The sequence below is a fragment of the Ailuropoda melanoleuca genome, chromosome 7, assembly GCF_002007445.2.
Source record: "Ailuropoda melanoleuca isolate Jingjing chromosome 7, ASM200744v2, whole genome shotgun sequence".
In the NCBI taxonomy this organism is placed as follows: Eukaryota; Metazoa; Chordata; class Mammalia; order Carnivora; family Ursidae; genus Ailuropoda; species Ailuropoda melanoleuca.
Window position 1 is genome coordinate 83736060 of NC_048224.1, and position 23868 is coordinate 83759927.

The window sequence follows — 23868 nt, forward strand, 5'->3', positions numbered from 1 at the left end:
TAGCCTTTCCACCCACCAAAAAAAGTCTCATAGATGTTACAAACTAACACCATGGCAATACAAAGGATCATAATTGCTACTATGAACAATTATACACCAACAAACTAGAAATTCTAAAAAAATTTTTTTAAAAAGATAAATTCTTAGAAACATACAACCTACCAAATCTGAACCATGAAGAAACAGAAAATATGAACAGATTGATTACTAGTAAGGAGGGTGAATCAATAATCAAAAACGTCCCAAGTAACAGAAGTCAAGATCCAGACAGCTTCAATGATGAATTTTACCAAACATTCAAAAGAATAACAAAACTTCTCAAGCCCCTCCAAAAAAATAGAAGAGGAGGAAACACTTCCAAACACACTTTACAAAGCCAGCATTACCCAGACATCAAAACCAGACAAGGACACCACAAGAAAAGGCCAATATCCATGATGAACGTAAATGCAAAATTCTCAACAAACTATTAGCAGACCAAATTCAACAATCCATTAAGGGATCATATATCACAATCAGGTGAGATTTATTCCAGGGATGCCAGGATGTTTCAACACTCACAAATCAGTGTGATACATTAACAAAATGCAGGATAAAAATCATATGATCATCTCAATAGATGCAGAAAACACTTGACAAAATTCAACATCCCTTTATGATAAAACCTCTCGACAAAGTGTGTATAGAGGGAATATATTTCAACATAATAAAGGCCATATATGCTAAGCCCACAGCTAATACTGTACTCAACAGTGAAAAGCTGACAGATTTTCCTGTAAGAGCAGAAACAAGACAAAGAAGCCCACTCTCCCCTTACTCAACATAGTATTGAAAGTCCTAGCCAGAGCAATCTGGCAAGAAAACTAAGAGGCATCCAAATTGGAAAGGAAGAAGTAAAACTGTGTTTATTGACACATGACATGATATTATATTTAAAAAAAAAAAACCCTAAAGACTCAATCAAAAAACTGTTAGAATAAACTAATTCAGTAAAGTTGCAGGATATAAAATCAATAGAAATCAGGCTTGTTTCTATGCACTAATAATGAACTAACAAGAGAAATTAAGAAAACAATCCCATTTACAAATGCATCTAAAAGAATAAAATACCTAGGAATAAATTTAAGCAAGATGAAAAACCTGTACATGGAAAACTATAAGGCATTGATGAAAGAAACTAAAGAAGATAGAAATAAATGCAAAGATATCCCTTACTCATATATTGGAAGGATTAATATTGTTAAAATGTCCACACTATTCAAAGCAATCTACAGATTCAACGCAATCCCTATCAAAATTCCAATGGCTTTTACACAGAAATAAAACAAAAAATCCAAAAATTGTATGCAACAACAAAAGATTCCCAGTAGCTAAAGCAATCTTGAGAAAGAACAAAGCTAGAGGCATCATACTACCTGATTTCAAACTATATTACAAAGCTACAGTAATCAAAACAGTATGGTATTGGCACAAAACAGACACACAGATTGGTGGAGTAGAATAGAGAGCCCAAAAATAAACTCATGCACACAGTCAAGTAAGTTGTGAAAAAGGAAGCAAGAATATACAATGGGGAAAGGACAGTCTCTTCAAAAAACAGTGCTGGGGAAATTAGGCAGCCACTGAAAAAGAATAAAACTTGACCATATCTCACACCATACACAAAAATTAAAGTGAATTAAAAACCTAAATGTAAGATCTGAAACTATAAAACTCCTAGAAGAAAACACAGGAGATAAGCTCCTTGACCGACAATCTGTCTTCGAGGTCCAATTTTCTGAATCTGACACCAAAAGTAAAAGCAACTAAAGCAAAAATAAACAATTGGGACTACATCAAAATAAAAAGATTCTGCACAGCGAAGAAAACCATCAATGAAAAGGAACTAACAAAATATTGTATGTCAATCATACTCCAACAAAAAAACTAAAAATGAAACAATTATAACACCACCACTATTAAACCTACTGAATGAGAGAAGGTGTTTGCAAATCATATATTCAATAAGGGGTTAATATTCAAAATATGTAAAGAACTCATACAACTCAACAAATAATCTGATTTAAAACAAAAAAAAAAGGCAGAGGACCTGAATAGACGTTCTTCCAAAGAAGACATACAGATAGCCAACAAACACATGAAAAGATGTTCAAAATCACTAATCATTATGGAAATGGAAATCACAATGAGATACCACCTTAGACCTGTCAGAAATGGCTAGAATTACAAAGACAAGAAATAAACGAGTGTTGACAAGGATATGGAGAAAAAGGAACCTCATGCACTGTTGGTAGGAATGTAAATTGGTATAGTCACTATGAAAAACAGAAATTGTTCAGAAAATTAAAAATGGGGGGCGCCTGGGTGGCACAGCGGTTGAGCATCTGCCTTCAGCTCAGGGCGTGATCCCGGCATTGTGGGATCGAGCCCCACATCAGGCTCCTCCGCTATGAGCCTGCTTCTTCCTCTCCCACTCCCCTTGCTTGTGTTCCCTCTCTCACTGGCTGTCTCTATCTCTGTCAAATAAATAAATAAAATCTTTAAAAAAAAAAAAAGAAAATTAAAAATGGAACTACTATATGATCCCACAATTCCAATTCTGTGTATTTATCTGAAGGAAACAAAAACACTAACTCAAATAGATACCTATATCCATGCTCATTGCAGCATTATTTACAATAGCTAAGACATGGAAACAGCCTAAGTGTCCACTGAGTAATGTGTATTGTGTGTGTGTGTGCACACGCACATGCAGGTGTGTAAAATGGAGGGTTATTCATCCACAAAAAAGGATGAAATCTTGCCATTTGTGACATGTATGGACCTTGAGGGCATTATGCCAAGTGAAATAAGTCAGACAGAGAAAGACAAATACCATAAGATCACACTTACATGCGGACTCTGGAAAAAAAAAAAAAACCCACAAAAACCAAGCTCATAGATACAGAAAACAGACTGATATTGCCAGGACAGGGGATATGGGTGGGCAAAATGGATGAAGGCTGTAAAGAGTTACAAACTTCCAGTCATAAAATAAGTAAGTTGTGAGGATGTAATGTACAGCATGGTGACCGTAGTTAATAATGCTGTATTATATATTTGAAAGTTGCTGAGAGAATAAATCTTAAAAGTCCTCATCACAAGAAAACAAATATTTCTAATTTCTAATGTATGATGACATGTTTACCAGACTTACTATGGTGATTATTTTGCAGTATATACAAATATCAAATCATTATATTGTATAACTGAAACTAACAAAATATTATATGTCAGTTATACTCCAAAAAAACCCTAAAAATGAAACAATTATAACAAAACCACTACTAAAATAAAGAATCTCTTATATTCTCATAAATAATCTTCAATTAAGGGGCGCCTGGGTGGCGCAGTCGTTAAGTGTCTGCCTTTGGCTCAGGGCGTGATCCCGGCGTTCTGGGATCGAGCCCCACATCAGGCTCCTCCGCTAGGACCCTGCTTCTTCCTCTCACACTCCCCCTGCTGTGTTCCCTCTCTCACTGGCTGTCTCTCTGTCAAATAAATAAATAAAAATTTTAAAAAATCTTTAAATTATCTTCAATTAAGAGTTAAATTGGGATGTATGTTACCCTAAAAATACAAATAATAAAGATTAAACTAGGATTGGAGTTTGGTAGCATTTCCTAATTTAAAACTGTGCTTTCAAAGACTTAAGAATTATTAAATCATTTAGCTACCTTTTCAGAAACACATGATTGAGAAATGGTTATAAAAGAAGTTTCAATACACATATCATATGGGGTAGTGGTATATTTAATAATTAAAATACATCATAAGATGATTACTAAAATGCATATTATGATATATTAAAATACTCTGTAATCGATATTGTAATCTATTAAATAAATTTAAAAAAAACTGATTCCCTTCAGCTACAACCAAAGATTGACTTTATTTTTATAATCTTTATAGATCAAACACATTCCACGTACTATAAACTTTCCAAAACTAAGATTAAGTATAATTTTCTTTGAAATGTGAACATTGTTATTCAAAAATTTCACATTCTATAAAATCAATAATTCTATCTTGCTAAAAGACAACAACACACATATCATAGAAACGGTAACAAAGAAGCACTTCCTGTCATAAAGTCATTGTTACCAAAACATCCATTCTAAAAATGTCTACTGCTTCTGAGATTTTACTTACAGAAGAAAAGATGGCATTAATTTTAAAAATAAAGAAACCTGAATAAAAAAGTAAGCTCAAAGAAAAACTTACTGATCTTCAAGACATGCCCTCTCTCAAGATAAAGCACTTTGCAGTCTATGTAAAACTAGTCAAGCTGTTAAGCTTCATTTAATATTAAACTTTACATTGAGCTCCAGAGAATGCCTTTGAGGCAGAATTTTCTGCCAAACCAAAGTAGTTCAAAATTAAAAAAAGAGCTCCTATATACTCAAAATATTGTAGGAAATATTCAAAATTTTATTTGCATAGAGAGATTACGGGGCAGTAGGGAAAGAGGAAAACAAACCATAAGAGACTTTTAGGGTATTACAGAGGACACTTTGTTGTGATGAGCACTGGGTGTTGTATATAAGTGATGAATCACTGAATTCTACTCCTGCACTATATGTTAACTAACTAGAATTTAAATTAAAACTTGAAATAAAAAAAGAGAGAGAGAGACAGAGAGAAGAGAGAGATTACCATTCTTACAACTTCTATCATTATCCCTTCTAAAAGTGCTAAGTAACTGAGTAGCCATGTTTGGGAAATATTGTTGCACTACAGATAACCCATAAATAAAAGTAACTTCAAGCAATTTGGACAAACAAAATAAGTTCTGAGCCAACAATTATGAATATGATGACAGAAATTACTTTGCTAATTCCTGGGAGGCATATAAGCAAGAAGATGAGAACGGAATATGACAAAACCACAGCAAGGTTATAATATTAAATAAAATGTTAACTACACAAAGCACAGTGTTACTGGAATAAGCCAAATTTTAATAATTCTCCTGACCTTATCCAATTTCCATGGATGAGCTTTTCAGTGAGTCCTAACCCTCATTTGAATTTAAATAAGGAGTGAAGAAGCAAGCAAGTAACACAGATGCTAGTTTTCATTATCTCCTTCTCTCTCCCTTTTGTGTGAATAGCAGTGGCCCTTCAGATGTCAAACTCATGACTACGGGAGTTGTAAACTGCAATGCACACAGGTCCAGCAAGAAATGTAAATAAAAATGGGCTGAATATAGGATTAAAAAGACTATAGAGATATGACAAATGTTAAATCCTATTATCACATTCAAAGAAAAGTTCAAAAAAGCAGACAGAAAAGATATATAACAAAACAACAGTTAGATTCACAGATTTTTTTTTAAAGATTTTATTTATTTATTTGACAGAGCGAGAGACAGCCAGAGAGAGAGGGAACACAAGCAGGGGGAGTGGGAGAGGAAAAAGCAGGCTCCCAGCAGAGGAGCCTGATGCGGGGCTTGATCCCAGAACGCTGGGATCACACCCTGAGCCAAAGGCAGGCGCTGAACGACAGAGCCACCCAGGCGCCCCTAGATTCACAGATTTCTTAAATAGCAACAAAGAGAACCAGGAATAGTACAGTATGATCTACAAATATCTAAGAGAAAGTAAACATCAATCTAGAGCTAAAGATTCAGCTATCTTATAAAAAATAAGAGTAAAGATACCTTAAGACAAAAAACAAAACAAAAACCTTATTTCACCCCAAACTATCCCTCACTAAAGGAATTATTAAAGTATGTATCTGAGGAAGAAAGAAAATGAAATCAGAAATGAGGTCTAAGTTGCAAAAAAGAATGATGAGCAAGGCAAAGAGCAAACATGAAAAAAATCTAAAAATAACACTACCAAAATAATATAATACTACCAATATCTAATTTGGAGGGTTGAAAAAGGCAAGAAGTAAGGTAAGAGACAAGGACGTGTTGGTTAGGAGATATTTTTTAAAATTCTCAGTATTTTAACTTTTAATTTCAAATTTCTTTGTCAAGATAACACAATAATAAAGTTTCATTTATGGCTTACATTAAAATAGGAAATCAAATTTTCTGATGGTTGATCACTTGCTGAATTTAAGATCATCATTAATTGTTGGATAGTATTCATAACAGTCCTAGACAAAAAAAAAAAAACACAAAACAGGAAGAAATATTAAGCAATGAAGAAAAACAAATAAACAAAATGTATTTTTCACAAGTTAAATCAATCTTTTAATAAAAAATATTAAGCAATGAAGGAAAACAAATAGATAAACAAAATATATCTTTTTCACAAGTTAAATCAATCTTTCAAACTACTTCCTAATTATCTTTAAGAAATTCTCTGAAATAAGACTTTACAAAACCCTTAGTGTATACACTGTTGCTTATAAGGAATTACATTTTTTGTCCTCTCATTCTTTTTTTTTTAATTAGCATACAATGTATCATTGCTTTCAGAAGTAAAAGTCTGTGATTCATCAGTCTTATACAACACCCAGTGCTCACTGCATCACATGCCCTCCTTAATATCCATCACTTTATCCCATCCCCCCCCCCTTCCCCTCCAGCAACCCTCAGTTTGTTTCCTATGATTAAGAGTCTTTTATGGCTTATCTCCCTCTCTGGTTTTGTCTTGTTTAATTTTTTCCTCTCTTCTCCTCTGATCCTCTGTTTTGTTTCTTAAATTCCACCTATCAGTGAGATCATATGGTAATTGTGTTTCCGATTGACTTATTTTGCTTAGAATACCCTCTAGTTCCATCCACATAGTTGCAAAAGGGAATTACATTTTATTTAAACCTTTAAGAAAGAACATGCTCATAATCACTAAGCTTATAATTGAAGAACTGATACATTTATTTACTAATAAAACTACATTTCAATAAAACATTATTTGGCCAAATTAATGATATTTTAAGAAGAAAACATATAAACCGGTATCAAAATGATAATTTTTTTAAGAAAAACATTATTACAATCAAATATTAAAGTTTTTCAAATAAAAATGGTAGGCTATACTATAATTCAAATGAAGAAGCATGTGACTTTCCTTTATAGAGGTCTTCAGATGCAAGCATACATAATTTTAGAAGTCATCACTGTGAAAGCATGAAATTGGGTCAGTCCCTTAAGATTTCTTTAATTCTGTAATTTTGTGTGTGTGTGTTGTACAGTAAATACTAATGTTCCAATTTTGGAGTAGCAGGACATTGCTACTGTAGGTACTGTTTACTGATGCAAAGAAATACAGAATGTTTATGGATGAAAGACTCCTTAAATATTATTTAGCAAACGTGCTCAGTGAGCATTTTTTCTTTTTTCTAACCTCAGTAAGAATTAGAACCGATGTCATTTGCTCGAGTTTGGAAAAAAGAACTTGTCTTTAAGTCTTTTAACCTCTTTGGTGAAAGTTTCCATTTAGGAAAAAAGATGACAAATAATCCTGATTTTTTTTTGTATCTTCCTTATTATTACACCAAACTATCATACCTCTCTCAACTGATATTTTTACTTCCTCACCTTTCAAATATTATTGCTTCTATAACTTGTACATCTTCTAATCCACTTAAGCCCACGATGACTAAAGCCACAAATAACTGCTAACAGCAAAAGATCTTTCTCAATTGTCCTGACACTTGATTTCCTTGAAGCATGTGACACTCAAACACCTGCTCTTTCCTGAAATTCCCTCCACCCCTTGGCTTTTTTGGCTTCATTCTCTGGGCAGCCCTCTCATTCTCTTTAACTTCTATCTAGTATTTAAATGCTAGCATTCTGGGTGCTATACACAACTAATGAATTGTTGAACACTACCTCAAAATCTAATGATATGTTGGCTAATTGAAATAAATAAATACATAAACACATAAATAAATACATAAATAAATAAATACATGCTAGCATTCTTTGGGGCTCAGCCCTTAGCCAGCCATTCTTGCCATTATACCTTTACTTCAGGCAAACTCATCTATTTTTATGGTTTTAACTTTTCTGAATGATTCTCAAATCTGTAAGATCTGTATATCCTACTACTTACTACTTCTTCGTGTCCCATAAATGCCTCATGAATAATATTCTAAGTATGAATTCATCAAATATTTATCAAACCTGTTCTTGTTCCTTCATTCCAATTGCCTACTCTTGATTCAAATCTTCAGCATTTCTCAGCTGAATTACTGCAACAGAGCAGTCCAAGGATTTTGACTCACTATGTGTGTGGTAGTAGGGTCTAGGCATCTGCAGTTTGGAAAAAAACCTCCTCAGGTTACTCTAATTTGCACCCTTGGTTAAGAACCACTGTGACAGATTGACAGGTCTATTTCTCACCATTTCCTCCTTAGTCCATCCCCTCGCAACATACTACCACATAAACTTTCAAAAATCAAGTCTAATTTTATCCTTACCCCTATTTAACACCCATATATAGCAACAGGCCAAATCGTGCACAAGCTGAAGTCCAAACTTATGAGTATGGGATATTAGGCCCTTCAGGACCTAGTATTAACCCTCCTCTCCTGCCATTTCATCTTCCCATTTAGTGAGTCAATACAGGGCTGCAAATAGTTCCCCAGACACATCGTGTTGTTTTATACTTCCACACCTTTGCACATGCTATTCCTACTCCCTAAAATGCCAGTCTCCTGTGTCACAGACTTTCATGTTTCAAAATTCAGTTCAATAAAGTCCCTTCTTCATAAAGTCCCTTCTGTGCCATCTCATTAGTTTGTCAAAAGTTTATTACTATATTTTACACTTCTACAGAAATGTATCTTTATATGTCTGCATAGTCATTTGAAAAATATTACTGATTGCCCACTATGTACCAAATATTACCCTAGGTCCTAATTTTTAAATGGTGAACAAAAAAGTCATGGTCCACATGATATCAAACTTAAAGGCTACTATGGGTATTGGCAAAAACAAGCAAACAAACAAATTAATTTTTAATTACAAATTGTGATATACACTATGAAGGAACAGAACAGGATACTATGAAAAAGAAGAATAAAAGAAAATATTTCAGAGAGAAATCTTTTAAAAAGTAATATTTGTGCTGAACCTAAAGGAAGAGTAGCTATTGGTAATTCAGAAGCAAAAAAAAAAGAAGGAAGAGTTTCAAGAAGAGGGACAAGCAAGTGTGAAAGTTCTCAAGTACAAAAGAAGAGCCTTGAGCATTCAGGAAACCAGCTAGTACATAATGAGCAGGAAAACAAGATGAGGTTAGAGAGCTAACAGAAGCTGGATCATATAAGGTCTTGTAGGCACTGTGAAGGAGTGTGTTGCAATAGGAAGCAGTCGAGAGATTTGACAGCAGCATGAACATGATCTGACTTAGATTTCTAGAATATTATTCTGGGGCTCTCTGGAGAAAATATTTGGTGTGGGGAGAGAGGAACAGTGAGGAGAGTAGCAAGTAGCAAGATCACTTAGTAGGCTACTGCAAAAAATCCAAAACAAAGAGGAAGAGATCCTGAACAAAGGTGGTGGGAGTGCAAATGGAGGACAGGAGAGGGACTAGAGATATTTTAAAGGCAGAGTCAATAAGACTTAACAGCAGGTTAGATGTGGGAAGTGAGGAAAAGGACAGAAAAATGGTTTTAATCCCTCTAAGTTGTATGCAGAGCAAAGGGTAATGATATATTTTTTTCCTTTTTTATTTACTGAGATGAAACACATTACCATTCTAGATTATATTCCTTAAGGACAGGCAGAACTAGGTTTAATAATCATATCCTCAGCAACTAGTAAAATACCTGGCAGGCAAAGAGCATTCAATATATATTTGTTGCATGTATATATAAACATATAACAGAACAAACAAACAAACTCAAAGTACTATAAGGCACAAAATAAATAATTATAATGAAAATCAAAAGTAACAAAATTCATACCTAACTGGAGTTTGTGGAAGAATCACATTCACCTCTTCATCAGAGTTACTTTTTCGTGGTGTTCTCTGCATTTCAAAACTAAATAATGATAAGCAAAGTCATTCAGGTTGAAAATGCACAATTTGTTTTTCATGAGTCAAAAGAGCAGTATATTACTTGTTGCCTCATACCATCATACAAAATGGTAAGTCAATAACAGAAGAGCTAGGAAACAGATGATACAAAAGCTGATTAAACAAATAAAATTTTATGTTTTTCACCATTGTTTTTAAGTTGGCTTTCTTCCACTAGTTTTATGAAAAACAGGGTTACCAATCATTAACATTTTTTTAAAAGTGGAAGTTAGATGCTATCTCTAGATGTTAGATGGTATTATGAACCAAGCTGTTCAGTATTAAAAAATACCAAAGCCCAAGTTTTTCAATCATTATGCCTTCCAAAAACTTTACTTTGACTTAAATAAAATTTGAAACATGTTATTTGTGTTTAACCTACAAATTATATATATTTTCAGTTACATATTAAAAGATTTCATGCTAAAGACATAAAATTAAACATCTTTATAACCATTCAAATTTTTTGTAATTACTCTCAATCATTCCTACTTTAGAATTCTACATGATAATTCAAGAGAATATACTTTTGTACTAACATAAAAAAAAAAAAAAAGAACCAAGCAAGTAATAGCAGATGAAAGGGTGGGAAAAAGAGAGACCACTACTTAAGTAAACTAATTACTTCAACAATTTTCTTTTAGTGTACGTTTTAAAATTAAATTCAGCTTAATAAAAAAAATAGTTGCTATAGAGGACAATTCACATTAAATCTCTATTTGTATATTATATGCTTAGAATACTGTTCACCTTATTATTAGCTTTATAGAAAGGCATTTGAAGTAACTTATTATAAATGATAAAGATCATGAAGTTAAATAAAAACCTATTTAATCTAACTATATTAAAATCAATCTATGGCAAAAGCATCTCAACAGATAAAATTAGACCATGTACAATACCTGTCTATAGGATCAGCCTGAAGAGTTTTATCATGATCCAGAAATAATCTTGCATCAAGATCTTTGTTTTTAAGGTAAATCTCTTCATATTGTTTAGAGAGACTTTCCACCTCAAAAGAAAAAAAAAATACTGATGATTATCCTTTTCATATCATTACAACTCTCAGTCCACAGAAGTACAGATTTAAAGAATCTTTGTACATATACTTCATTTTATAATAGAGTTCACATGCAAAAAAAATAAAGCATATCTAAAAGTGCCATTAAAAAATTGCTATTTTTAACTCTAATTTTAAACCAATTTTATGCATGCATCTCACTTATTAGAATTTTATGTAGATGATCACCAATAACACAAAACAGTAGGTATTATTATAACCACTTAATTGCCAAGTCCTCCAAACATCCCATACATCCCTCACTTCTAATCTTCCACTATGCTTATCAATATAAAAATATTTTTCAAACATAACAAATCCTCTTGATTACATATTCTCCCTACCTTTTTTAAATCGTTTGATGCACTCTAATTCCCTTTAGTTAAGTGTCTTGGACAGGAGGGTTTGCTCAATTAATTGGCCCAATTAACACATTTGCACAATGTATTCCTAATCTCAGATACTTCTTCATTTGCTAGAATCTGTAATTCTTTTATAAGTCCTGATTGATAATTTTCTAATCATAATTTAAAAACCAATATCCAACAGACAACTATTTGGCATGACTTCTGCTATGACTTTTTTTTTTAATCAAAGATTTTATTTATTTATTTATTTGTCAGAGAGAGAGAGAAAGAGAGAGTACAAGCTGGGGAAGCCGCAGGCAGAGGGAGAAGCACGCTCCCCACTGACCTTGAGCCTAATGTGGGACTTGGTGCCAGAATCCTGGGATCATGACTTGGGCCAAAGGCAGCCACTTAACCGGTTGACTGGAGCCACCCAGGCACCATTCTGCTATGACTTTTAAAGTCTGAGGGTTTCTAACCTAAGAGAACTAAAATTGCATTTCAAAAAGAGCAGCAGGAAGAAATCCAGTTAAATGTAAATTTTTTGTCAAGTTTTAGGTATTTAAGGTGAAACAGTCATTCAGGTTAACTTTAATCATTGTTCCTGGCTGATCTTAGTGAGGCACTAATTATCAGTCATTTATTTGATTGGCAGCTATTAGTGCTATATGAAAAATGCTGGGGTAAATGTAAGGTTTATCTTAAGATTTCTATTACATCCTATGTAATCCTTTCTAAAGGAAGGAAGATTACAATGAGTGTCCAAACTTCTTTAGAGCTGTGAACAGCCCATTTTTTGGTATATCAGTTAATAAGAAAACTCAGTAATACAACATTTGGCCCCTTTTCTTGCCTCTCTAGTCTATCTTACCGGTCGTCTGCCCTGCATCCCCATCTTAATGAATTAGATGGAGTTCACTGAACACACCACACTATCACATATCACTGTCCCTTTGAATCTATCATTTCTAACACTGGAAATGCCATTTCTCATAAAGCTTATTCAGCTCAGAAATCACACCTCTAAACAGTTTTCCACAAAACCTATATGCCCCACTTTGGATTAGGTGGCCCTCCTCTGAGATATCACAGCAACTTGTGCATACTTCTACCAGACTCCTGCTAGTGTTCTCTTTCTTTGTTTTTCTCCCACTTACACCTGAATGACAGAGACTGTGAGTTAATCTCTTATGGATAATATCTAGCACAATGCCTGCCATATATTAAGCATTCAATAAATAACTGTTGGATGAGTACGTTTATTGATTCAAGGACTAGCCACGAACTTAGGTCACAGAATCAGCAGACTAGATATCTGATTTCATGTCTTTTGGTCTTGGTAACTACTGCCAGGTGCTTCTAAAACATTGCTCTTCCCTGAGTAGTTGTTATTCATCATTTATCTAAGCATCCTTTTCTCCACATATTTCGTCTTACCACATAAAGTTCTCAGTTGTTCTGTTCTCACTGAAGAGCAAGACACTTGAGGCAAAATGTGAAAAGAAACAGATAGATGGATGGCACACCACTAAGGTAAAACATTTCTGCAATATAATCACAGCCGTTTCAACTGAATGTATTTTCAATTAAGTAGTTTAAAATATGAAAACAGATGCTCCACAATATAGTGATGCCAGTCATGTTGATGGCCTCAATCCGCTGATCCTATGCTTAAAGATGCACAGCAAATTAGAATCAAATTTGATTGTGCATATTTATACTTAAATATAACGGCATTCAGAAATTCAAAAGCCTACACTTTGTTTTTTGAAAATTTTCAGTACAAATAAATTTTTAGCACAAATTACAAATGCTGCTTATTTATACACCTGAATATATATTCAAAAGGTTTTTGTTACTTATATAAAGTTGGTTCACCAAAATTCTACTTAGATTTCTTTCCTTGGACAAAAAATATTTAATAAAAAGTAATTTTAAATTAGACAGTGGGGAGTCTGGGTGGGTCAGTGAGTTAAGCATCTGCCTTCCGCTCAGGTCATGATCCCAGGGTCCAGGGAGTTGGGCTTCCCTGCTCAGCGGGGAGTCTGCTTCTCTCTCTTCCTCTGTCCCTCCCCCTGCTTGTGCTCTCTCTCTCTCTCAAATAAATAAATAAAATCTTAAAAAAAAAAAAAAATTAGACAGCTACTCCTCCCTCCCAAAAGTCCCCAAATACATTAACTTTTTACTAATTTTCTTTCAGATTACCTCTGGAAGTCCATTAGAAGCTACAATTCCAAGAGAATTCATAAAAGGTATGAAATTTTTGAAATAAACATTTTTCACCTGAAAAAGATAAAGTTACAACATAGTCATTAAAATAAAAAAACTTAATCTTTGTCACTATTAACCCTAGAATGAAAGTGTTAACTGACATTTTGATCAATGACTTACATTCAACTTAGTGATATTTATAATTAATTCAATTATTTACTTTTTAACTTATGTGAGGCAGATTTCAAGTCTTAGAGTGGAAGCAGAGTAGAGAACTATTAATGAAATAGGATTTATAAGAAGAAAACCCATTGAAACCAACTTCAATATTCTACATTTAACAGATGATGAAAAGATGACTCAAAAAAATTAAGCAACTTGACCAAAGTTACACAGCTACGACGTGGCAGTGCTAGAATTAAAACCCAATCTGTCATCACAGTCAAGTCTCTCCTCATCTCTATACTGTTTCCAATTTCTCCCTCAAGCGTATTTTTAGGCACTTCACACTCATCATCTGATAGCTAGCTTAGGAAACATCAAGTCAATTATTTTAGCATAAATTCAGGAGAATAGCCTGTTTTTACAAGAAAATTATTTCACACACATAAGGAATACCCAGTAATTCAATTCAAAATCAAATAACAATATTTTGTAGAATGATGCAGTTCCATAAAAAAGCATGCTACATTTATTTAACATGGATAATAAAGACTGTAGTCAGGAAACCTGGAGTTATATTCCTGCCTGTTTTACACTTCCAATGTGTTACAAAATTTTAAACAACTTACTTATTTTCATTTAACTTTTCCAAATTTGAAGTCTACATTTATTAAGGTGGAAATATCAGTTCATATCTTCTTCAAAATAAGTTGCAAGAATGAGGCTCCTGTAACTTATTAATTTTGTTTTCTAATTAACTCCCATTTAACTGGAGTATTTATAAAGTAGGTAGTTCTAGTTAACCATTTAGTGTTAACTAACCAATAATTATATAGCCATTAATGTAACTAACCAATAGTTATATAACCAAAAATGCTGTATCTAAATAATCAAGTGTCAATTAATGTCAATTACTACCATAGTTTTTAATCAGCTATACTTTAAAAATCATTCCTATAAAGATTCTAAATTACAAAAAAGAGTTATTTAAAATGAAAAAAAAAATTTATGACTTATTCCTGATTTTAGAAATGAAATTTTAGAAGTAGTTCTGAAATCCAGAGAATTAACAACCAGGAATTAGAAAACTGCATTTATGTATATTCATTATCTTGAAGGACTTAGCAATAGACTGGATTAAAAAAAATATATTTCAACTAGTTTTGTGAGTTTACTGGCAAAGATTATTTGTGAATCTAGAAAAGTAAAAAAGTAAATATATATATTTAAGGTTGATACATCTACAACCACAGGGGTATATCTATATCTTTATTGAAACTGACAAAAGCCACAGTGTTAACATTAGGATATCCTGATAAATCATTCTAACACTCTTAAACTAGATTTTGAGATCATACTCCATTCCTTCCCAGAATTGACAGAGAAATTTCAAAGATGCAACATTTCATACAGCTATCTATCTGTAAACTGTGGACTATATAACAATCTATGAGAGAAACAGCATAGTACACTGAAAGGAGCAACTGGTAGCAGATTTCCCAAAGTCTAGCCCTGTTAGTAATTAGCTATCAGTCTCTAGAAGTTCAATTATTCAACACTAAAAGGAGGTGGAGTACATTATTCCTAAGACTCCTTCCAATTCCAACACTCTGGATTCTATGAACGAGATAAGCAATCCCAGGGTTTTCATGTGTATTCTCTACCAGCCATTAATATCTAGTGTAATATTTGGAAAGAGCGTATAGGCTGAACAGAAATTTAATGCTGATATTCCTTATCATTAAACCAAAGCCCCAGGGTTTTCTTGGCAGGGTATTTTAAAACATTAGGAGTTATCAGCAACCACAGAGGAATCAAAGAACAAATCCATTTGAAAACTACTGCCATAAAGATGTACCTTTTCAGTGGTTCCTGAGTAAGGGAGCTACTCTCTTTAAAATCAAAGTAACTGAACATGAGAAATAAATTTTTTTAAAATATTTTCCTGCAAAAGAATTGGCACTAAGTACAAAAGCAAGCTTGTCATGAAAGAAGTATATACTGTTAGGAAGAACTTACATCTAAATCTACTTCATTTTAAAGAAATCATGAAGTTAAATTACCTCATCTATATTACATTCATGTTCTTTACAGAGAACTTCAATAATTCTTGTATCATTTTCTAGTTGTTTTGCTATCCGTGCACTCCTGTTCTGACCTCGCCTTGGTGTTCGAGGTGAACCATTAAAAGGTATTACAGCTGTTTCTGTAAAAATGGTAAATTAGATAAGAACAATTGCACATTCCACTGTATAAAATAATGAAGTATTCTAACTTGGGAGATCAGAAATAATCTTATTAGTAACATTCTGCTACTTATATTTATTAGGCTTCATTAAAGGCTAACAGTTTCATCTATTTATTGAATATCTATTTTAAGTTATGTACTGATAATAGTTTTTGCTATTAGGCAAATATGGGAAAGGCAAGGGAAATAGCCAATTTATAAACTAATTCTAAATGTATCCTACTCAATGTGTAAGGAGAAAAAAATGTTTCTATCTTAAAGAGTCTTAAAAAAGGTATTTATGGAATCAGTTGCTAGACATAGTATAAAAGTAAATAAATTTTAAAAGTTTGAGCAAATGCCATAGTAAATAATGCTTTTTAAAAAAAAGCATATAAATATTATGTGATAAAGGGTGATTTTAAAAATATCTCCTGTATTATTTTGAGCATTGCCAATTCAAACTGAAAATGAATTCAGCTATTAAAGAGATAACAGATGACTAAGTATGAAAATTATTAACTGCCTCCAGGACTGACCAACAATTTATAGGAAATTGAGAGAATACAGGAACATGTTAAACTATACAACAGGATGCGATCAGAAAAAATTAAACCACGAGAAACCCCACAGAATAAATCACCTAATTATTTAATAAATAAGTTATTAGGAAAAAAGAGAAAGACAAATGGAGAAGGAAGTTTTTTAAAAGTCTCAAAAGTGTATCAACCAATCATAAGGTATAGATCTTATTTAGTCAACCTGTGAAAAAGTTTTAAAATCACTTTTATAAGACAATCAAAAATCTGAACACTTACTAGATATTTGGTGGTATTAGGTTAGGAAACCATTAAGTGATTTTTAGGTGTGACAATGGTAGTCATTATGCTTTTTAAAAAGACTATCTTTTAGAGATACATATTAAAATTTATAAGGATGAAATAGTATGCAAAGATGTGCTTCAAAATAATATAGTTGATGCAACTGGGCAGCAAATGGGGCTACAGACTGACCATAAGTTATATGTTGAAGGTAACTAATTTAAGTACGTGGGGCTTATTATACTACTGTTTACTTTTGTATTCACTTAAAATTCTCCATAATAAAAAGTTAATTAGAAGTTTACCCTACTCAGTCAATTTATCACCTCATCCTGGTTTCTCTTTAACATAGCACTTAGAGAATTAAAATGTACTTTCGAATAATCCGAAAGAACAAAACCTGTCAACCTAAAGTAACATCCTACATCAATTTATTAAACTTATAACCTTGAAAAAAAGTGAGGAAAAAAAAAACATATAATCTTTACAGATTCAGAATTTTTAAAAATACACTTGTTTTCTATTTTTTTTCTCCCATTCCGTATGTGGTTTCTGCTACTGACCTTTCTGTTAAACCACGTTAAACACATTTTCAAAATTCTGCTCCAACTTCATTTTCCATGAGGTTATTGTTCAAAAAGAATAATTAGGCTTCTGCTTTTCAGGCACTTCCAACTACACTGAGACTTCCATGTTTTGATCTGTCCTCTATTATTTTTAGTATTATTAATACTTCAATGATTTTAGGACCAAGAATTCAGTTCAGCCTTAGTTAAGTTTATATTTTTCTGTGATATAATAAGTGATTTTGAAATTTTATTCTTAATGCCACCAAAAGAAGCAATTCCATTCTAAAAGGACTATTCCTCATCTTTACTTAATGCTATCTGTTTCAGCAAGTTATTTTTTATTGCTTTTTATGTTTAATTTTCTTCAGCAACAGTTACTTTCATTTAAGAACACTTCTCACCTCATCACCCACTGATTGTAGATCAATTACAATCCATATGCAAAACAAAAAATTAGTCACATAATAATCATAGCATCCGATAATACAAATTAGGCAATCTCCTCCAGCAGAATGGGCCACTCTTTCTCAAGAAGTTTCATTCACATCTGTGCCTTATCTCTTAACTTTCTCTTTACTGGGAATATCCTACCCCAAGTTCCCCTAACACTCAAATGCTATCTACTCTTCAACATTCAGTTCAAATCCATCTCTTTTATATCGTCTTCCTTGGTCCTCCCCAGCTAAAAATCTTTCTCACTTCCTGATCTCTCATAGCATTTACTGTATTTTGGCCCAGGCCCCTTAGAAAGCGGCCAAATACTGCTTACTTGCTTACTTGTCTTATCTCTACTTCTATATCCTATAATACTTGAGGGCAGAGTCCAGGTCTGATTTATTTTTTATCATTCCTCCAGCTCTAGAACCATGTTTTGATCCTAGTCAACATTAAATAAACAACTGTTGAGTAATGATGTAGGAGATGCATAAATTATTTAAAATACTTACTATATGGTTCTTTAAGCAATGCAGGAGGTGAGAGTTTAATAAAATAGTCAAGGACACAGAGCATTAACTGAAATGAGATGACGAGATCATCCTCCATTTGTAACACTTCCCCTGAAAATAAAATAGGTTTACAATGTAAAGTAACAGATCAGAGACCGAGACTGAGATCTTTAAATCAGGGAAAGTTGTGGTATGGGCATATGCATATACTGTTTTATTCAAGAATAAAGACATGTTAAAGAACTTAAAAATTTTTTTTGTTTTTCAAAAACTCAGATTTGATATAAAATATAAATAAAAGTACATGAAGTTATGAAATAAATGAAGTATAAGTCTACCATGAGAATTTGACATCTAGCAATTATTATTATAGTTCATTCCCTATGTCTAATTCATTTTGTTTTTTGCTTTTTTTAACTTATTTCCAGTTTTTGTAAGAGCTATAGAATTTATTACTTCTGAAAATAATTTTGAAGTATGCTACATGGTAATCTTTAATTCTATTTATTTATTAAACCTCATATATTTTCAACTTTAACCCCCTCCAAAATATTACCATAACCAAAGCCATTAATAACAAAATTAACATGTAACTGAGAAGTCACCTATAAAGTAATTAGTTAGCATAAAATCTTGGTGCACTGGGTGTTATACCTAAGTAATGAATCATGGAACTTTACATCAAAAACCAGGGATGTACTGTATGGTGACTAACATAATATAATAAAAAATTATTACAAAAAAAATCTTAAAAAGTTAATATAGTAAATATACAACTGGAGGGCTGTGAGGAAATAAATGCATATAATAAATACCTGAGGAAAAAAATAGTGTAGCTATACAAATCATAATCAAATATAGCTACGATATATTTGCTTGTTGCTCTGGAAGTTTAATTTGGCTCACTTTCTATTCTTGGTATCTGACTGCTAAATCATTAATAATCCCAACAAATACTGAAGGTATAGAAACTATGTGAAAAAGCAGATAACCCTGCATCAGGCAGGTTTTTTAGATCCATAGGTATAGTGCAAACATATGTTTGTAACAGACTTAGACGTTATTAAGAAATACCATACAAGTAAAGAATGATATCAAGGACTTACAGTTAAAAGTAGTAGGGTAAAGTCAGATCAAAGAATTCTCCTCCAATACCCAATAAAATGAAAAAATATACTGGCTAAGTGTTAGGACCAACACCAAATCTGAGAGATACTGACTCAGAGTACTCTCATCTCCTCTTCTGACTTGGAGGGAGGAGAAATTGCTGATGATGGGATAAGGGTAAAACAGAGGAAATAAACGATAGCTAACTTTTTTTGGTTGTTGTTTTGGGGGGGGGTTTGGTTTTGGTTTTTATTTTTTTGATAGCTGACTTTTTGACAAACACAGAGATTCCAATGTGCTATGCTAAATTGGGGACCAATATGAATCCCAACACAATCCCATTATGGAAACAGGATGTAATTATCACTGGAAGTATTCTATTTTAGGGTTCATTCTCACAAAAATCTCAGAACAAAGACTCATATCATTCAAGACGAATTCTCCACTTTCTTCCTCACCCCCAACTAAAAGTAAAATAAAAAGCCTGTATGTATATTGTAGCTCTTTGGGGAACACAATTAGCCAAAGTAAAATGCAAAGTGAGTGAAAAGAGATTTATTCACAGTATATCAGAGAAAACAAAACATCACACACCAACCACATCAGAGAAAGCAGAACATCAGTCAAGGTTGCCCACATAAAGTCCTAGTAATATGGGGAGGGGAGAGGGGACGAGAAGCATAGCGATTACGCAAACATACTACAGAAAAGAAAAAATAGAGTCACAATGTAAGAAGGTAAAAAGAGACTTAGACTAGAAGATAATCTATAAAAAGAAAATGCCCTATGACTCCTTGCACTAAGAAATAAACAAATTACATAAAAAGAACAACAAAAAGCTAAGGAAAAAGTGAGGACCAAATAACACCATTACAAATATAGTTTAGCTCAAAACAGAAGAAAGTTTGAGACAAAAAGTTAATACATAAGAAAAAGACCAAAGATCAGAATAATACAAAAAAAGAAAGTAAATATGGAGGACAAAAACAATCCAACATAAGATAGTTAAGTTCCTGGGACGTCTGGGTGGCTCAGCTGGTTAAGTGTTTGCCTTCGGCTCAAGTCATGATCCCAGGGTGCTGGGATGGAGCCTCGCAACGGGCTCCCTGCTCAGTGAGGAGCCTGCTTCTCCCTCTCCCTCTGTCTGCTGCTCCCCCTACTTGTGCTCTCTCAAATAAATAAAATCTTCAAAAAAATTTTTAAGAAAAAGATAAAGTTTCTGAAACGTTAACAATAGAATAATACCTAACTGAATAGAATAATATTTTTAAATGTAGTGTGTTAAGATGTCTTTAAAATGGAGAGCAGAACCTTCAGTTTAAAAAGAGATACAGTGTTGTAAGAAAAACTAATATGGAATAAGAAAAATCAAGAGATATTCTAGGTAAGGTATTGAACCTCAAATTTTAAAAAACCAAGTATTCAGAAGTAAATGGGGGGGAAATTAAATCTAGTCCTCTATTTCTCAACAGCAATGTTTAATGCCAGAAAACAGTGTCCTGAGGAAAACAAGTATGACACAAGAATAGCATGCACAGCCAAGTGGTCCTTCAAGTATAAAGACCATGGGCATGATTCATAAACATGACAAACATAGGGAAGATAGTGCCAAAAAGCCTTTTTTGAAAAATTCCTTCTTGGTAAAATCCAGGCAGCTAAGGATGAATCAAGAACTCAGAAATGGGGAAATAAAAACAGAGGAGTGACAATAAGTTTAGAACCCACTGATAACATAGAAGTGAGACTAAACTAGTAATTATAATTATAGAATGAAATATAAATGTTATAATCTTTGATAGTGTAATGATAATACTTTAAGCAAATCTGAAAGTGAGGGATGGGGAGGTGACAGAAAGTGTGGTAATACTGTACTAACATTCTTTTCCTTTAAAGCAGATCAGTGTATATTGCTTTAAATCAAAACACAAAGTTAAATAAAATAAAGATTCTAACCTTAGAATCTTAGAGAGATATTTTAAATAATACTGCTTAAGTGACTAAACATTTATCTAAATTTAAGCAATTCCTCCCATTTCTCTTGTTTATTTTCTTCTGTTAAAGTCTGAGTAAAACTAATTTGTATGTTTACATGTTACACTATAATATACTATTTTTAAAAAATTAGATGTTTCTGAATACACACATCACCAATCTTTTTTTTCAGATTCCATGCACAAAAATATATCTGGAATGACAATCACAAAGTTTTAATGATAATTTATTTATTTATGGGGAGGTTTGGGGTAATTTTCTACACTTCTCTTTGCATTTGCTGTATTATTTGAATTCTGTATCATATGTACCACTTTTATAAAAATAGTAACATTATTCTTAAAAAAAAAAAAAGGAAGGAAGAAGGATAAAAGGATATTAGATACAGAAATGAAATGAGACATTTCCAGGGGCTCCTGGGTGGCTCAGTCGTTAAGCATCTGCCTTCAGCTCAGGTCATGATCCTAGCGTTCTGAGATCAAGCCCTGCATAGGGCTCCCTGCTCAACAGGAGGCCTGCTTCTCCCTCTCCCACTCCCCCTTCTTGTGTTCCCTCTCTCGCTGCCTCTCTGTCAAATAAATAAATAAAATCTTCAAAAAAAAAAAAAAAAACAAAAGAAAAAGAAATGAGACATTTCCAAAGCCGGTTCTAGTGTCAGAATTACAAGAACTTGCTAAGAGGTAACATGCCACACAGAGAACTGAGCAGTGTGAGGGAATAACATTAAATTGAATAAAAAATTTTGAACCTAGTCCAAAAGAATTATTATCACATTTGAAACATTAACATGTAACGAACATAATGACTTTACCTTTCGCTAGTAAAAACGTGATCCAAGAAACTTTTAGCACCAACACAGAGTTAATTTCAGTAGATATCCTAGTCAACAAATAGAAAGCAGAAAAAAATCTTTATACTGACAGTTTTCCAACTATCTCTTCTTTTTCCTTTTTTAAAATTACAGGCTTAAATTGATTGCATAAGAGAATACAATCCATTTTAAATGCACAATTTACACCGTAATTCAATTCATCTCAATTCAGCTAGTATTTTTTACCAAGATATTTATATTTAGCCCATAGAATAGTATGTATTTTGTAAAGGAAATATTTAATATTTCAATTTTAATCTAAAAATATGCACAAGAAGTGGTATACTATGATGTACTTGGTTTCCAATTACTTAATACTTTCCTGCTCCTTGCTTTCTAATTAAAATCAACACTTAAGCAGAAAAATAGAGGTTGGATGACTCTAGTTTACCAATTTAATACACTATGCCTTGATAACCTGTTGATATTAACAACTGGAATAGATTAATACAATTAATAAATACATAATTTTCCTTCATATCAATCATCTTCAATATTACTAGTTCAGTGGGGCAGAAAACTGCATATACTACTCATTCTGTTTCCAAAGAAACTCTCTAGAGCTTTTACATGGGTATACTGTTGAAGCATGTATCATACATTTAAAAAAAATAATTTGGAAATTTTAATATACACTGTCACATTTACTCTTACGTATAAACTATGTTCTTGGTCTTAATAAAGTTAATAAAATGCCAATAACAGACACTCAAAAAAGATCAACTCAGTGAATTTGCATTTTTCCCAGAACTGGTGATATGTTGCACTGAATCTACTTCCACCCCATTAGTTCTCCTTGTAGTAAAGGGCACATTTTCATATCATTTTCTTTGTGAGAAGATAAATAATCTGCATATGGTTTAAATCTATGACCTTAAATTATTAAGTAGCATGCTATAATCAATCAAACTAACCCTGGCATTATCAACATGTTTGGGATTCTTCCAGAAAAATCTTTTCAAAAACCAAAAAGATAAAAATAACTTGCTCTGAACTACTTACAAACTGCTGGGCTGTGTCAAATATATAAGTTCACATGTCCTAAAAGGAAGAAATAATTATATTAACATTATGGCTTTTTTTAAAGTTACTTTTAAATTTTTTTCATAATTTAGAAATCAATTTTATCATGCTTTTTTCCTCTTATTTCAAGAAGTATACATTTTAGGGGCACCTGGGTGGCTCAGTCAGTTGAGTTGTCCACCTTTTGGTTTTGGCTCAGGTCCTGATCTCAGGATTGTTGGATGGAGCCCCGCACTGGGCTCCAAGCTCAGTAGGGAGTCTGCTTGAGATTCTCTCCCTCTCCCTCTGCCCCTCCCCCTGCTCATGTGCACACACTCTCCAAAATAAATAAATCTTTAAAAAAAAAAGTATACATTTTAAAGACAATAAAAGTATAGCATTATTTTAAAAGTTAAAGTAAATTTTTCCAATACATGACATCCCACATATCACTGTACTATTTAATTACAAAAGGACTGGATTCCATATGTGCATTTGTAACTCAGAATACATTTTGTAATTAAATCTTGATCTAG

The 23868-nt window shown here is 32.7% G+C and overlaps 1 protein-coding gene across 3 annotated transcripts in view; it reads right to left on the minus strand.

The window, feature by feature from the left end:
* Window positions 1-23868, minus strand: part of RB1 (RB transcriptional corepressor 1) — a 155243-nt gene that overhangs the window by 82024 nt on the left and 49351 nt on the right. For all 3 annotated transcript variants that reach the window (XR_004626733.1, XM_034665175.1, XM_034665176.1), the window contains 8 exons: window positions 23333-23371; window positions 22271-22338; window positions 18361-18471; window positions 15860-16002; window positions 13629-13706; window positions 10919-11028; window positions 9904-9981; window positions 6057-6144 (listed from right to left, as the gene is read on the minus strand). Coding sequence is in view for 2 of the 3 variants with exons in the window: in XM_034665175.1 (XP_034521066.1) it covers window positions 6057-6144; window positions 9904-9981; window positions 10919-11028; window positions 13629-13706; window positions 15860-16002; window positions 18361-18471; window positions 22271-22338; window positions 23333-23371 (715 nt within the window). In the remaining variant the exon portion in view is untranslated. The remainder of the gene's footprint in view (window positions 1-6056; window positions 6145-9903; window positions 9982-10918; window positions 11029-13628; window positions 13707-15859; window positions 16003-18360; window positions 18472-22270; window positions 22339-23332; window positions 23372-23868) is intronic.